A 16,535-nucleotide genomic window follows, 5' to 3' on the forward strand; every position below is an offset into this window, starting at 1 on the left:
TGCTACCGGTCTAGGCCCCATACTTGGCTCACTGATGCAGGTTGTTAGCTTCTCCCAAAGACTTTCCTGGGCCAAGCCAGCTTCCTCAGGGTAGCTGTGCAGATCCTGGCCACCGCCGCCGCCCGTCTCCCCAGGTCCCTCAGAGCTGGGACTCAGTTGGCACCTGGGATGAGGCAATACTTAGTAAAATAAAACACCAAGACACCAGGATCTTGTTAGCTGGATATATTTCTTTTTTTCTTTTTTTTTTTTTTTTTTTTTTTTTTGTCACAGAACACTGTTTGCAGTAGAGGAAACTGGCATTGCAGTCTGGTGGTAAAATGGCTTGTTCACATAAACCAGTACATGTTCATCCTTTAGCGCAAAAAGCCCTAATGGCGCGTACCCTATTAAAATTCAGGACATCTCCAATATTCTCTCTCTGTTTTTGTCATTTTTTTTTTTTTTAAATAAACATTTTCAAGGTTTGTCCAAAAGAAGGCCATCTAGGTTCTCGGCTAGCGGAAGACAGTTCAGAGCAGCTGTTGCACACTCGGCCTGTCACCTTCTCCAGGCTGGCAGTTGATTTCTTATTTTTTTTCCAACTCATTTTTATTAAAAAAATAAAAAAATGCTCCAACTATCAGTTTTACAAAATCTCTAAGGGAAACACAAGAGCAAGGTGCTGAGGTAAAAACACCTGAGGTAGCTTTTTCTGTGTGTTTTTCTCGTTAAAAAAATCTGTAAATTTAACGCCCTGGGCCAACAACCTCGTGTAAATTTCTACTTTTCCTCCACATTTTTTCTTTTAAAGAAAGAAATCATTTTGCTAAATAGTGATGGCTTATACACCAAAATGCAAAAAGACAAAATACATTCTTTCATTGTGGAATTTTTTTCTTTGTTTGGTGGATGGGTCCGTTTGAAGGGTTCCCGTTTTCCTCTTCCAAAACGCTAAGACAAGTACCATTGACTCTTGTTCTTTTGAGAACCAAGTGTAAGTTGAGGCTGGTTTGTGTGTTTCGCTTTTGTTCCTTTTGTGTGATGTGATACTCAGAGCACTGCTTTGCCTGGGGGGGAGGGGGGAGGTGCATAGATACGAGATGGAGGGATGAGGGAATTCAAAAGAATGGACATGGATGAGAAGGGGCGGGGAGGGAGGAAAGAGATAAACAGAGAGAGACAGAGAATTACATAGCAGTATGCAAAACCCAGTTTAAAACCTGTGAAGCAAAGAGAAATGGGTGTATGAGCTAGACAGGGACGAGGAGTGACAGAGTGTCCTCTTGAAGGAGACGGTATCCCTTCTGTTGACATACACAGGTGATCCAGAACTGCGGCGAGTGTCCTTCCGACCAGATTTCCCTCTGGGTGAATTTTGTGTAGGTGGCCTTGAAGCTCCTCTCTACACAGTGAGACCTCCCAAAGAAAGACTTTAAAGTCTAGAAAAGCCTGCTTTCTCTTTAAAAAGGAAAAAAAAAAAAATTAATAATTGATTAAAAATTGGAGTTAGTTGAGTTATTTGATATATTATTTCTAAAATATATTACCGCGGCAGGCACCCCATGTAACCCACAAGCCACGTATCTTAACATCTTCCCCTTCTAATATGTACACACATGTACAGAGACGATTTGCCACAAAAAAGGGTGTGCGTTTTGCTTGGCTTTGAACATGTTCACCTATGTTAGTTCAACTAAAAGGGATAGCGTCGTGGGAGTGAAGGAGAGATCCGAGTGGATGGTGAAGTGGATGGCTGAGCCTGCAGAAGCCCTGGGGGCGGGAGGCGGGGCCCGTGGTTCTGGCCAGCCTGGCTGACCTTCCCCACCCCGCCTAGGCCCCTGGGATTCTCGGGGCCTCTGCAGAGTCCTGGCCGCCTCCGCAGACTTCTCATTCCTCAGATGGTCTTTGGTTTGCTCCCGATCTGGCTGGCTGTGTTTGGTCTCATTCTGTCAGGTGTTGGAAGGGCTACATTCATCCGTTGTTTTGCTGGTGCCTGTGGGAGCCTCACTTGCTGCGCTGTGAGGCGACTCCCTGAGGGTATTTCTGCTCCTGCTGCTTCACCTGCTGTACAATTTCCCTGATCTTGCGCTGTGCAGTCTGCAGCAAGGGAGAGAAGGGAGAGGAGAGGACAGGGAAAAAAGGAACCCAGTTCTGAGGACAAACAGCAGGGGAGGCGCTGGGGCTCGGGGGAAGAAGCGTGGTCTGCTGGGCCCAGCATCAGCCCCTGCTCTGCCTGGAAGTGAGTGGCAGAGGTCCCCCCCACTCCCTCCCCAAGGCCCAGGGTACGGGGATGAACTCTGGCAGCTTCCAGTTCCTGGCTGCACAGACAGGCCAGGAAACAGAAGCAGGGAGCCAGCCAGCCCCAGGGGCTGTGCAAGTCAGACGCCACACCCGGGCTCCCCTGCCGCTCCTGCCCCGCCCCGTTCTAGAGCGGCTCAGAGGGCAACAGTGTAACGGGCAGGGGAGGGAGGGAGGAGCTGAGCCCAGTCGCTCTACCCTCAACAGCTGGAGCACACACATGAACCTGTCTCCTCACCCAGCCCAGCGCTGTCCCTGCGGGAGCTCCCTGCAAACTCAACTCCTGCAGGAAGCGGACACATTTCCAGAACATGAGGAGCTGAGCTGGGAGACAGGAGAGGGGCGTGGCCAGGACTCTGACTGCACAAGACCCAAGTGAGAATTTCGAAGGGCACTGGGTGTGTGTGTGTGGGGACGGCGGGGTGGGGGTGAGGGGTCCAGAGTGTGACAGGTGCCCTTTCCTAGACCATCAGGTGTCTTGGCACAGGCACAGGCACTGGGAGGGCAGGCGGACAGCTTAGAGACAAACCTTCGGCGTCTGCTTATGCCAAGTACACTGTTTGTCTTCACTGGCTTAGAATAAAGACCAGGAATGCCCTCTCCCAAAACTCAATTTACAAAAGCATCAAAGAGAAAGAGGCCAAATGACGCTGAGGCGCTGGCCTTTCCCAGCCAAAGAGAAGCAGCTGTGTGGAGGTGCAGCATTGTGATAGGGTGGGTTGTGGTGAGATGGGAGGAGGAGGAAGAGGAGAGAGAAATGAGAAACAAGGCTCTCTTGCCATGAGCATGTAAGCTTTCACACTGAGTGCTCAGGCTTTGGGGGAGAAATCCAGAGGGTGGGCTTGCCTGGCTCTTAGCGGGGAGGCTGGGACTGAGGCCTGAGGCCTGAGGCTGAGGACGCTGAGACCATGCGCTAAAGCGTTGCAGGGAGCTTGGAATTGGCTTGGAAACTGCTTGGCTTTGCTTAGGGGCTTAACTCTATGTTCTTCCTCAAGCACCTACCACACCTCAGGGATGACAGCGGAGAGAAGTGTGAACAATGTCCCCTGCTCTGGGGGCCGTCCCTGAAGAGCCAGGAAGAACAAGGGAGAGGTTCCATGTTGGGGGGTATTGGTGCTCAGGGCCTGCGGCCACCTGACAGGCCACCAGTAGCTTAGCAGAGAACTGAAGAGAGACTTGCAGGAGAGACGGGGCCCTCAGCACAGTACCTGGCTAGCAAAGAAGTGCCCGATAATTCTGACGATCACTTCCTCGTTTTCATCTGGCGTTTGGTCACGAGGCACAATGACTTCCGCACTGGTTAAATTCTGCAATTCATTCACCTGTGAAGGGAGAAAAGGCCACAGGGTGGAGAGGTTCCCTCTGTATCAGTGAGGTGGTCTCAGGAGGGAGTGGAAGGGGTGGAGTGGGGGAAGGAGGAGGCTGGACTCTGCTCTTCTTTCCTTTTACCTAGGACACCCCTGGGGGTTTCCCTGCCCCTGGGAACATGGGGCCATGTTGGTTGGGCCCTAAGAGGCTCAAAGACAGGGAGAGGGAGTCCAGCCATGGACCCCTGGGGCTGCTTCTGAGGCTGAATTCTCTCTTTTGTTTTTTGAGACAGAGCCTTGCTCTGTCGCCCAGGCTGGAGTGCTGTGCCACGATCTCCACTCACTACAACCACCTCCTCCCGGGTTCAACCAAATTCTCCTGCCTCAGCCTCCTGAGTAGCTGGTACTACTGGTGCCTAGCACCACGCCTGGCTAACTTTTATATTTTTAGTAGAGATGGCGTTTCACCATATTGGCCAGACTGGTCTCAAACTCCTGACCTTGTGATCTGCCCACTTCAGCCTCCCGAAGTGCTGGGATTACAAGCATGAGCCACCGCGCCCAGCTGAATTCTCTTCTTCTGGAGTTCCCATCAATGCAGCCTGCACATGCTCACAGAGACCAAGGCTTTCCAATAACCCCCCGCTCCCCACCCCAGCCCGTAAGATATTTCCTCCTGGACATGCTCTCCCGGGTGCTGACCATGAGCCCAAACCTCCTCTCAGTTAACTTTCCCTGCGAATCTGCCCTGCCGTTCCCTCCTCGGTTTCACTCCTGCTGCCAAGCCTTGCTCGTGCTGTTCCTGCCCTTGGACTGCTGTCCTTGCTTCCTGCCACCGGATCCCATCCCAGGCCACCCCAGGAAGCTCAGCCCATGCTGAGCTCATGTCTCCAACCCCGGCCTGCACTGTTTCTCCTGCCTGCTGCCTCACTGCACCTGCTTCCCAACAGGAACGTACGCTTCCCACGGGCTCAGACTCCATCTTCTGGCCTCTGGTATGAGGCCCAGCTCAAAGTCAGGTTCAGCATGTGCTTTAGGAGAAGAGGATTCAGTGACTGGTTCTGAAATAGCCAAACGGGACACCTGGGGCTCAGGCTTCCACTCCCTACCGATCCATCTGCTTTCTTTTGCCTCCTACATTCCCGCCCTGCCTAAAGCGCAGTGTGCGCCCTGGGAGGCTGACTGCATTCTGCAGACAGGGAGTCATCTGATTCCACACCATTTTATTCTTTGGTATAAAGCTGACTCATTATATCTAGAACTTGGTTTTGAATTCTGCTTAAGGGTTTCTATATAAAGAGCTTTACAGCTGGCCACGGTGGCTCATGCCTGTAATTCCAGCATTTTGGGAGGCCAAAGAGGATCACCTGAGGTCAGGAGCGTGAGACCATCCTGAAAAACATGATCAAACGCTGTCTCTACTAAAAACACAAAAAATTAGCCAGGCGTGGTGGCAGGTGCCTGTGGTCCCAGCTCCTTGAGAGGCTGAGGCAGGAGAATCACTTGAACCCCAGAGGTGGAGGCTGCAGTGAGCAGAAATCATGCCACTGCACTCCAGCTTGGGTGACAAGAGCGAAACTCTGTCTCAAAAAAAAAAAAAAACCACACTTTACAAAAACAGCAAATCACACACACACACAAAGCACTGGAGAGAGCCCACAGGTTTCTGCCACCCAACACTGCCACCCTGCCAGCAACCTGCGCTAGGCTCCGCTGAACAGCTCAGAGCTCATCTCCCCACCCAGGCCAGTAAGTCACGTTCCAGAACACACCTGGGTCTCCAGACCAGCTGCTCGTTCCGACAGGCCTCAGAGTTAATGCCCTGGCACCTATCAAACTCCATTGCATTTGTTACTGCCACCTTCCAGTAGAAAATGTAGGTGATCTTTTTTTTTTTTTTTTAAATTAAAAAAAGATGTCCTTGCTCACCATCCCACTGCTAAAATAGCTCCCCTATAGCCATGTTTGGGGAACAGCCAGAAGATGGAGCCTGCAGGAGGGAGTCAGGGACGGGAGGCGTCTGTCAGGAGGGCCGGGCGTCGGGAGAGAGTGTAGGGCATGGGCCTGAGTGAAATTCAGGAAAGGCAGTGGTCTTCCACGTGGGGTAGCTGCCAAGTGGGTAGCACCTCTCTCAGTGGGACTCCCATTTTTTTTCTTTTTTTTTTTTGAGACGGAGTCTTGCTGTGTCACCCAGGCTAGAGTGCCGTGGCATGATTTCAGCTCACTGCAACCTCCACCTCCCGGATTCAAGCAAATCTCCTGCCTCAGCCTCCTGAGTAACTGGGATTACAGGCGCCTGCCACTGCGCCCGGCCAATTTTTTTTTTCACCATACTGGCCAGGTCTCAAACTCCTGACCTTGTGATCTGCCCACCTTGGCCTCCCCAAAGTGCTGGAATTACAGGCGTGAGCCACTGCATCCAGCCCCCATTTTTCTTATATTTTTTTTAAGAGACAGGGTTTCTCCATGTTGGTCAGGCTGGTCTCGAACTCCTGACCTCAGGTGTTTCACCCACCTCAGCCTCCCAAAGTGCTGGAATTATAGGCTTCAGCCACCACACCCAGCCTTCATTTTTCCTAAAATAGGAAAATAATGGCTGCTCTGTGTGGGTCTAAAGGGGAGTGGAGACCTTCATTTACCATGGAGCCAAGATGAGTATTACCAGGCACAGGAACGTGGTGCTTTTGGTGCCGGACTTCTAGTACTCTGGATGGGGGCCCTAAGTTGTAGAGTGAAGCTGATGACATTTTTGTCCTTGGGATCCGCATGCCTCAAAGGGCTCAGATGCCAGGAGAGCCTTAGTTTGTCTGCCAAAGACCCTGACCGTCCATCGGGAGAGAAGGCACCAAGGGGAGTCTGAGGAACTCAGGTAAGGCCCCGGCGGGGAATCTGACCCAGGTGATGAAGCGAGCCCGAAGCACACTTACGGTCTTGCCACCTTTGCCAATCACCCGGCCAGCTGTGGAAGAGGGCACTCTGATATGGGCCTCCAGCTTCACTTCTTCCTTGGGGTTAAAGAAGTTTTCTTCTTTCAGTTTCCCAAAGATCCGTCCCTGGGCCTGAGAGAGCAAGACATGACTAATGACTCAGCCAGTCAGCAGCCAGCCACTTCACCTGTGCTGCTAAGGGCACTGGAGAGTCCAGACAATGGGTCACCCCCACTCCCATGCTCCCCGGGACACACAGGAAGCTGCGCGCCCCAGCCTCAGCTCTCTCACAGCCCTGGGAGGTGCTACTCCTGCCACATCCAATGGTTGCACTTGGAAAACTGTGATGGGCATTCATGTTTTGGTGGTTTTCACAGGACTGCCTCCTCTAGGAAGCTTTTTGTGCGTCAGGGTTAACCGGATGGGTGAGGGGATGGAACTCTATGTCTTATTTCCATGTCGTCACCTATAAATGTTCGCTTGATTGACTGAATTTTTTTCAGGGGATTCTTAACTCCCATCATCACAGGGTCACACCCCTGGTTATTGAAGGATGGAGGTGATAGTGGTGGTAATGGGATTTGAAGAGCCTGATGTTGCTTTTTTTTTTAAATTGGAGCAATTTTTTTTATGGAGAACAGGGTCCTGCTCTGTGCCCAGCCTGTGCAGTGGCACAATCACAGCTCATGTTTTCTTTTTCTTTTTTTTTTTTTTTGAGACGGAGTCTTGCTCTGTCACCCAGGCTGGAGTGCAATGGCATGGTCTTGGCTCACTGCAACCTCCACCTCCCATGTTGACCAGGTTCAAGTGATTTTCCTGCCTCAACCTCCTGAGTAGCTGGGACTACAGGCATCTGCCACAATGCCTGTCTAATTTTTGTATTTTTGTATTTTTTTTTTTTTGAGACGAGTTTCGCTCGTTACTACCCAGGCTGGAGTGCAATGGCGTGATCTCGGCTCACTGCAATCTCCACCTCCCGGGTTCAGGCAATTCTCCTGCCTCAGCCTCCTGAGTAGCTGGGATTACAGGCACGTGCCACCATGCCCAGCTAATTTTTTTTTATTTTTAGTAGAGACGGGGTTTCACCATGTTGACCAGGATGGTCCTGATCTCTTGACCTCGTGATCCACCCGCCTCGGCCTCCCAAAGTGCTGGGATTACAGGCGTGAGCCACCGTGCCCAGCCTTAATTTTTGTATTTTTTAGTTAAGACAAGGTTTCATCATGTTGGCCAGGCTGGTCTCAAACTCCTGACCTCATGATCTGCCTGACCTCCCAAACTGCTGGGATTACAGACGTGAGTCCCCTTGCCCAGACTTCTATTTTTTAGAGATGAGGTCTCACTATGCTGCTCAGGTTGGTCTTGAACTCCTGGCCTCGAGTGATCATCCCACCTTGGCCTCCCTAAATGCTGAGATTACAGGTGTGAGCCACTACATTCAGCATGATCTTTCTTTTTGATGTCTAACTCCAAAGCCAGAGGAGCCAAGAACCTACTGTTCTTTTTTTTTTCCTGAGACGGAGTTTCACTCGTTACCCAGGCTGGAGTGCAATGGTGCGATCTCGGCTCACCACAACCTCCGCCTCCTGGGTTCAGGCAATTCTCCTGCCTCAGCCTCCTGAGTAGCTGGGATTACATGCGCCACCATGCCCAGCTAATTTTTTTTTGTATTTTTAGTAGAGACAGGGTTTCACCATGTTGACCAGGACGGTCTCGGATCTCTTGACCTCGTGATCCACCCGCCTCGGCCTCCCAAAGTGCTGGGATTACAGGCTTGAGCCACCGCGCCCGGCCTTTTTTTTTTTTTAAAGTAAAAAAGAACCCTATCTCTATTAAAAATACAAAAATTAGCCAGGCATGGTAGCATGTGCCTGTTAATTCCAGCTACCTGGGAGGCTGAGGTACCACAATCACTTGAACCCGGGAGATGGTGGTTGCAGTGAGCCGAGATTGCACCACTGCACTCCAGCCTGGGTGATAGAGGGAGACTCCATCTCAAAAAAAAAAAATAAAATAAAAACTAAAAAAAATAAAGTATACACTTTTGTGGTATGTTGTACAATCATCATCATTATCTATTCAGAACATTTTTATAGCACTCCCCCACATAAAAACCTCACACCTATTACCAGTTAGTTCCAACTCCTCCTATTCTCTGGCAACTACCAATCTACTTTTTTTTTTTTTTTTTTTGAGACAGAGTTCCACTCTCGTTTCCCAGACTGGGCTCCCTGCAACCTCTGCCTCCCAGGTTCAAGCCATTCTCCTGCCTCAGCCTCCCAAGTAGCTGAGATTACAGGCATATGCCACCACGGCCAGCTAATTTTTCTTTTTTTTTTTTTTTTTTTTTTTTTTTAGCAGAGATGGGGTTTCTCCGTGTTGGTCAGGCTGGTCTTGAACTCCTGACCTCATGTGATCCACCCATCTCAGCCTCTCAAAGTGCTAGGGTTATAGGCGTGAGCCACCGCACCCCTCCCACTTTCTGTCTCTATGGATTGGCCTATTTTGGACATTTCATATAAATGAAATCATTTCATACGTGGCTTTTATTTTGAGGCAGTCTTGCTCTGTCACCAAGGCTAGAGTGCAGTGGCGTGATCACAGCTCATTGCAGCCTTGACCTTCAAGGCTTCTTGTGATCTTCAAGTGATCCTCCCGCCTCAGCCTCCCAAGCAGCGGGGAATACAGGTGCATGCTACCACACCCAGCTACTTTTAGCAATTGTTTTGGTAGAGGCGGGGTTCTCACTGTGTTGCCCAGGCTGGCCTCAAACTCCTGGGCTCAAGCAGCCCTCCCAAAGTGTTGGCCTCCCAAAGTGTTGGGATTACAGGCACGAGCCTCCACACCTGGCCTACATGGGGCTTTTGGCATGTGACTTTTTACTTAGCATGATGTTCACATGTCTCACCATGCATCAGTACTTCATTCTTCTGTGGCTGAGTACTATTCTGTTAAATGGATATTCCACATGGTGCCCAGTATTGGGTTGATGGGTTACTGCTTTTTATCTTTTTCCTTTTGGTTAGAGATGAGGCCCTGCTATGTTGTCCAGGCTGTTTTCAAAAGCCTGGGCTCAAGGGATCCTCCTGCCTCTGCCGCCTGAGCAGCGGGAACTACAGGAGCGTTGCCACTGCTGACTGCACCTGGCTTAGGCTGCGTCTGAGTTGGTTCCACAGGGGTAATTTTCCTCTTTTCAGCTAAATTTTAAATATTTTCTTTTCTTTTTGAGATGGAGTTTCACTCTGTTGCCCAGGCTGGAGTGCACTGGCATGATCTTGGTTCATTGCAACCTCTGCCTCCCAGGTTCAAGCAATCCCCCTGCCTTGGCCCCCCTAGTAGCTGGGATTACGGGGCATGTGCCACCACATCCAGCTAATTTTTGTATTTTTAGTAGAGACGGGGTTTCGCCATGTTGGCCAAGCTGGTCTCAAGCTCCTGACCTCAGGGTGATCCACCCACCTCAGCCTCCCAAAGTGCTGGGATTACAGACGTGAGCCACAGCACCCAGCCATTAATTTTAAATACTTTTAATGATAAGGACTGTACTTTTATAAAGAAATATGTATTTATAACTTTCAGAAAGCTCAAGCTATTCTTTATCTAGGGGAGAAAAGAAGGCAAGAACAAAGCAAAGCAGAACACCCCTCACGGAAGGACTTCCAAGAAACCATGCTATTTGCCCTTACACCTGTGAGTGTGCCACAGCCTGAGGGTGGAAATGCCTAAATGAGTTGGAGACACCCATCTTCAGAACCAGAGCTAAGGGGTCAGCATGCCAGAGGAGGTGCTGCTCTCGAACTAGGCGCCAACAGACTCTTCCATGGGAGGGAGGGGAAAGAGGGCTTCCCAGCAGAGGGTGAACGTGTAGAGGAGCAGGAACGTGGATGGAGATGGGGATGACTGGGTGAGCCTGTGCCCGGTGAGCAGCGGCAGGAAGGGAAACGGAGGCAGGGCTGCCAAGGAAGAGCCTTGAGTGTGCCTCTGAGGCGGCTGCTCAGTGCCCAGAGCCTGCAGGGCTGAGGTGGCCCTTGGCACTAACCTTGAACTGGGCTTCCGGCGGCCCCGTGATGATGACCATCCTTTCGCTGACGTCTGGGCCTTCCGCAGGGGCGATCTGTGGTTCATGGGAGAGGAAAATGCTGACGCTCGGCTACATTCCCCAGCGCCTCTTTCTCGTCTATGCGGACGGCAAGCACAGTGGGAGGAGATTCCGGTCTTGCTTCTGCCGTTACACCTGGCTCTGTCTGACGCCAGGCTGTCTCCACCCTGGTCTTAGGAAGTCACAACTGTAATGCTCAGTATCAAATCTGGGTCTTTAGCCAGCACGATGGCTCATGCCTGTAATCCCAGCACTCTGAGAGGCTGAGACGGACAGATCATGAGGTCAGAAGTTCGAGAGCAGTCTGGCCAACACAGTAAAACCCTGTCTCTACTAAAAATACAAAACATTAGCTGGGCGTGGTGGTGCACACCTATAATCCTAGCTACTCAGGAGGCTGAGGCAGGAAAATCATGTGAACCCGGGAGGCAGAGACAGTGCAAGACTCCATCTCAAAAAAAAAAAAAGGGGGGGGGTCTTTGGCCATCCGGGAGAGTCAGACACAGGCCAGGAGTGACTGCCTGTCCCTGCCCCAAGCGCTAACATTGATGGGCCTCCTCTCACTGAGCTGTTTTAGGAATTAGCCAGGGAGTCAAAAGCTCTCGGAAGAGAGGCGTATGGGCTCTGCCAACCCCCCCAGGGCCCAAAGGGAAGGAAGGGCAGGTCCACCGAGGTGTGAAATTGAGCAAAGCTCTCCTTCTAACTCTCAGCTCATGGGGGTAGTCAGCTGCAAGTGACTGAATTAGAGTAGGTGAGGTCAGGACTGCTTCCTCCACAGCAAATGGGCCGACGTAAAACAGCAGCAGAGAAGAATGGGGGCACCTTGGTTCCAGGCCTGGCTCCACAAATCCCTCCCCTTGCTGTGCCTCCATCCCCTCATCTGTGAAACATGGGGTCTGGGCCCAGCAAGCTCTAAGCCTCTCTTTTTTGAGACCGAGTCTTGCTCTGTCGCCAGGCTAGAGGTCTCAGCTCACTGCAACCTCCTCTCCCAGGTTCAAGCAATTTTCTGCCTCAGCCTTCCGAGTAGCTGGGACTACAGGCATCGGACACCACATCCGGCTAATTTTTGCATTTTTAGTAGAGACAGGGTTTTATCACGTTGGCCAAGTTGGTCTCAAAGTCCTCCAAAGAGCTCAAGTGACCCGCCCACCTTGGCCTCCTAAAGTGCTGGGATTACGGGTGTGAGCCACTGTGCCCGACCTGCTTCTCCGTCTCTGTGAGTTCAGGTTCTTTTGTAACTCGACTCAAACGTGGGCTGAGCAGGCATTTTTGTTACAGAGATCCTTGTTATAGTTTTGTTTCTATATACCCTGCTTTATCCAAAACAACTTTAGCTAAAAACAAATACAAAATTAAAACTTACTAACACAGTTTGGCAAAATTAAATGTCATCAAAAGTAAAACGAGGCTGGGTCCAGTGGCTCATGCCTGTAATCCCAGCACTTTGGGAGGCCGAGACAGATGGATCACCTGAGGTCAGGAGTTCAAGGCCAATCTGGTGAAATCCCATCTCTACTAAAAATACAGAAACTAGCCAGGTATGGTGGTGGGTGCCTGTAGTCCCAGGTACTTGGGAGGCTGAGGGAAGAGAATCACTTGAACCTGGAAGGCAGAGGTTACAGTGACCCAAGATGGAGCCATCGCACTCCAGCCTGGGCAACAGAGAGACTGTCTTTAAAAAAAAAAAAAAAAAGGTAAAATGAGTGCCCACCAGGCATTTAGGGATGTAAGGATGAGCCAAGAATGAGGTCAGGACACAGGCGCATCTCATAATGTCTTACTTACACACCTGCCCCAGGCTGGCCACAGATGCAGGTCTAGGCTAAGAGCAAATACGAAACAAGAAACATGGTCAGTGACGGGGCCATCATGTTCTAAGGCAAAACCAAACAGGGGTTCAAGGGAGTCGCCATTCCTGAGACTAAGTCTCAAGAAAGAGATCTGTTTGGTGAAATGGGGTTCACCCTTCGTGTGGCATTTGTGCACACATTGCCTCTGGGCCACTGAGTCACTTGGGCTCCTTCAAGAAGACCTCCACCTCTAGAGGGTTCAATTTCGTTTCCTCTCAGTGTGTGCTTCCATCCATGGGCCTCAGGGTCCAGGGTGGCTGCCCAGCTTTATTGTGAATACATAGCCAAGACATGCTCAGACCCCTGTCCTGCTCTGGAAGGAGGGACCCCTTCATGGGATCTGTGAAGAGTTCTCTGGCCTTGATTACTTGGAGGCATGAGGATAAATGTGAGACTCAGGTGACAGCTGAGCTTCGTTGGGGACTTCCTTTGCTGTGGGCAGCCGTTTCTTGGCAGGGCCCCGGCCAAAAAAATGCAGATCTGAGTGTGTCCGGGGGTCTGACACCCTCTGGCAGGTCACACAGAGCCTGGCCATTGAGACTTTTGGCAAGAACCCTTGACTCTACTTCGAGATCCATACCTAGCATTAAACCCGGTCCTTATCTCAGAGAACATGAGAGAGCGCAGATCAGGGCCGTGTGGTTCCCAGCTCCCACCACTATCCAAACGGAGAGGGGTGAATGGCTGATTCATGATTAACGCGGACCAAATCAGTTCTGCCGTCACCGTCCGCTTCCTAGTAACCTGGGGCTGCTCTGCTCAGATTCCAAAAGACACCCCCGCTGGCTCTACTGCCCGACATTCACCAGCCTAGACCAGAGGTCAGAGGGCTACTCGTGCTCTTCTGCAGTTTTGGAATGTCATCCCATGGGCACACTCCCTCTGAAGGGGCAGGAATGAGGACCCCAGCTTATGTCTGAAGCAGATGGGACCCAGAGATAACTGCCAAGATCACAGGGTGAGTGGGGCTGGGGTAAGGATCTGGAACTAGGCGTCACTGGCTGACTGAAGTGTGTGCAGCATTTGGAAGCCTGCTGCCCAGGCGTTCTACAGGAAAGGCAGGTGATGGAGCTCAGCTCTCACCTGCAACCACAGCATCTCCTGGAATGCATCACCCAGATCTCAGCCCAGCCCACCTCCTCTGGGCACTCTGCTCCGTGGATGAGTGTGAGGCTCTCCCTGCCCAGCAGCATCAAATGTGCCCCCGCTGTGGCCCCCCCAAAGACTGGTGAAACAGAACCGGGGATGGGGTCTCGAGTTATCGGTCTTGCTTTAGAGATAGATGCTTTCAGGTACCTGCTGAGACAAAGGGAATCTAGCAAAAACCAGTTGATTTTCTTTTTTATTTTCATTGTTTTGAGACAGAGTCTCACCCTGTCACCAAGGCTGGAGTGCAGTGGCATGATCTCAGCTCACTGCAACCTCTGCCTCCTGGTTTCAAGTAATTCTCCCGCCTCAGCCCCCCCGAGTAGCTGGGATTATAGGCACTCGCCATCATGCCCGGCTACATTTTTATATTTTTGTAGAGATGAGGATTCACCATGTTGCCCAGTCTGGTCTCCAACTCCTGACCTCAGGTGATCCGCCCGCTTCAGCCTCCCAAAGTGCTGGGATTACAGGCATGAGCCTCTGCACCCAGTTGATTGCTTTTAAAAATTTGGAAATAAGCCGGGCGCGGTGGCTCAAGCCTGTAATCCCAGCACTTTGGGAGGCTGAGGCGGGTGGATCACGAGGTCGAGAGATCGAGACCATCCTGGTCAACATGGTGAAACCCCGTCTCTACTAAAAATACAAAAAATTAGCTGGGCATGGTGGCACGTGCCTGTAATCCCAGCTACTCAGGAGGCTGAGGCAGGAGAATTGCCTGAACCCGGGAGGCGGAGGTTGCGGTGAGCCGAGATCGCGCCATTGCGCTCCAGCCTGGGTAACAAGAGCGAAACTCCGTCTCAAAAAACAAAAACAAATAAAAATTTGGAAATTTCCTTCACAAATACTTGGCCTCCCTGATCTATGCTATGGAGAGAGGCAGGAGCTGGGGAAGTAGAGGGTTGCTGGAGAAGGTTGTTGGTCCAGCATAAAAAACACTGTCTGGCCCTTCCTAAGCTGCAGAGCCATTTCTGTCCTCCCGATGCAGCACTGCTGTCTTTGCCCATCACAGAGGCCAGGAGCACAGCGACCCTCTGGGACATGGGACTGTGGGATGCAGCCCACGGGATTGATCTCTCTGTCTCTCTTATTTTCCTAAAGGCCCTCCTGGGAATGATTATGGCATCACACTTAGGGTGCTACAGTGGAAACACACTGGAGCAGAAATAGGATAATCTGGGCAAATCTTGGCTCTCACATTCTTCAGGTTTGTGGCCTTGGACAAGTCAGTAAAAACTCCCCAGACCCCAGTTCCTCATGGGCAACAGTAAATGAGAAGGTACTGTGGTGGGGAGCCTCAGGAGGGGCTCGCTGTCCCAGGAGTCGGCAGTTTCTAACTCAGAGGCAGCCCTGCACACGTGTGCCTGGCCCGCGTCCCTGCACTCTCAGCCTCACTTCTCCCTGCTGAACGAGAGGTGGATCTGATGAGATGATCTCTCCAGTCCCTTTTAGTTGAAATTGTCTCTTCTGCTGCCTGGCATCTCAGACTGCAGGACTGAACGCTGGGCAAGGCTCAACAGCTGCAGCCAGCCGGGGGCTCTTCCACACTTGGCTCAGCCCACCCTCAGGGGCGGGCCCAGCACCTGCCTATCAGTGCCCAGGCTGGGGTCTCACCTGCAGCAGGCCTGCTAGGCACAAGGGCCCCCCACATCTCGGGGCTCTCATCCTGTCTGTCCACTCTGCAAGTGAGACAAATGAGGCCTGAGAGGGAAAATGATTCACCAAAATGAAATTCCCAGATGGCTGGCTGGGTGCGGTGGCTCATGCCTGTATCCCAGCACTTTGGGAGGATGGATCATTTGAGGTCAGGAGTTTGACACCAGCCTGGACAACACAGAGAAACCCCATCTCTACTAAAAATACAAAAATTAGCTGGGCATGGTGGTGCACACCCAGCTACTCAGGCGGCCACGGCAGAAGCATCCCTTGAGCCTGGGAGGCGGAGGCTGCGGTGAGCCGAGATGTGCCACTGCACTCCAGCCTGGGTGACGGGGTGAGACCCTATTTTTAAAACATGTACATAGAGGGCCAGGTGCAGTGGCTCAAGCCTGTAATCCCAGCACTTTGGGAGGCCGAGGCGGATGGATCACAAGGTCAAGAAATCGAGACCATCCTGGTCAACATGGTGAAACCCCATCTCTACTAAAAAAATACAAAACATAGCTGGGCGCGGTGGCGCGTGCCTGTAATCCCAGCTACTCAGGAGGTTGAGGCAAGAGAATTGCCTGAACCCAGGAGGCGGAGGTTGCGGTGAGCCGAGATCACACCATTGCACTCCAGCCTGGGTAACAAGAGTGAAATTCCTGAGCAGAGAGGCAACAAACAACAAAAAAACATGTACATATATATGACAGGCTCAGTGCGATCCTTTTTCTGTACTACTCAGAATGTTTGGGTTTGTTTTTTCTCTAGCACACTTGCTGTGGGAGAAATTCCAGCTCTTCTTGGGAGAAAGTATAAGCATTCTTTCTCTCCCAGTCATGGGACTTCTCATTTGGAATTCCGGGTTGTCCCATGGTAGCAAATTATTTTGCGTAACAACAAAAACTCTGTTTTCGAAAGTGCTGCGTGAGGCCTGGGACGTGCTCGGCATTCTGCCCGTGACTCAGAGCTGATAGCTGGGCTTGGAGCAGGACCAGGGGCAAATAATCCTCCCCTTTCAGCTTCTCCGGCGACTCTCCACGCTGTGCTCGAGGAGGCAGGATGTGGGCCTGTGGCGCAGCCACGTCAGCACTCAGCCTTCCCGGAAGGCCGGGCCTCCCCTCCTGAGCCTCTCTGCTCAGGCTAGGCTGCAAGTCGGGGTGGAGCATGAGCTTTTGTGTATGATTCTATCTTTGCTTTTCAAGGAGTTTCTCGTTCATACTATTTTCTCTAAGTTCAGGGCCTGTGGAGACTAATTAAAGCATCGTATGCGGACACCTGCTAA

The 16,535-nt window shown here is 51.4% G+C and overlaps 1 protein-coding gene across 6 annotated transcripts in view; it reads right to left on the reverse strand.

Moving 5' to 3' along the window:
* Positions 1–210: 210 nt before the first annotated feature.
* IGF2BP2 (insulin like growth factor 2 mRNA binding protein 2) overlaps positions 211–16,535 on the reverse strand; it is a 179,366-nt gene continuing 163,041 nt past the window's right edge. For 4 of the 6 annotated variants that reach the window (XM_039478877.2, XM_039478878.2, XM_039478875.2 and 1 more), the window contains 4 exons: positions 10,554–10,628; positions 6,515–6,646; positions 3,489–3,602; positions 211–2,079 (listed from right to left, as the gene is read on the reverse strand). In XM_039478877.2, the coding sequence (XP_039334811.1) occupies positions 1,987–2,079; positions 3,489–3,602; positions 6,515–6,646; positions 10,554–10,628 (414 nt within the window). In that variant the 3' untranslated portion in view covers positions 211–1,986. The remainder of the gene's footprint in view (positions 2,080–3,488; positions 3,603–6,514; positions 6,647–10,553; positions 10,629–16,535) is intronic. The other 2 variants (XM_039478876.2, XM_074404670.1) reach the window with 2 other exon arrangements.

This window comes from Saimiri boliviensis, chromosome 8 (assembly GCF_048565385.1).
Source record: "Saimiri boliviensis isolate mSaiBol1 chromosome 8, mSaiBol1.pri, whole genome shotgun sequence".
Taxonomy (NCBI): domain Eukaryota; kingdom Metazoa; phylum Chordata; class Mammalia; order Primates; family Cebidae; genus Saimiri; species Saimiri boliviensis.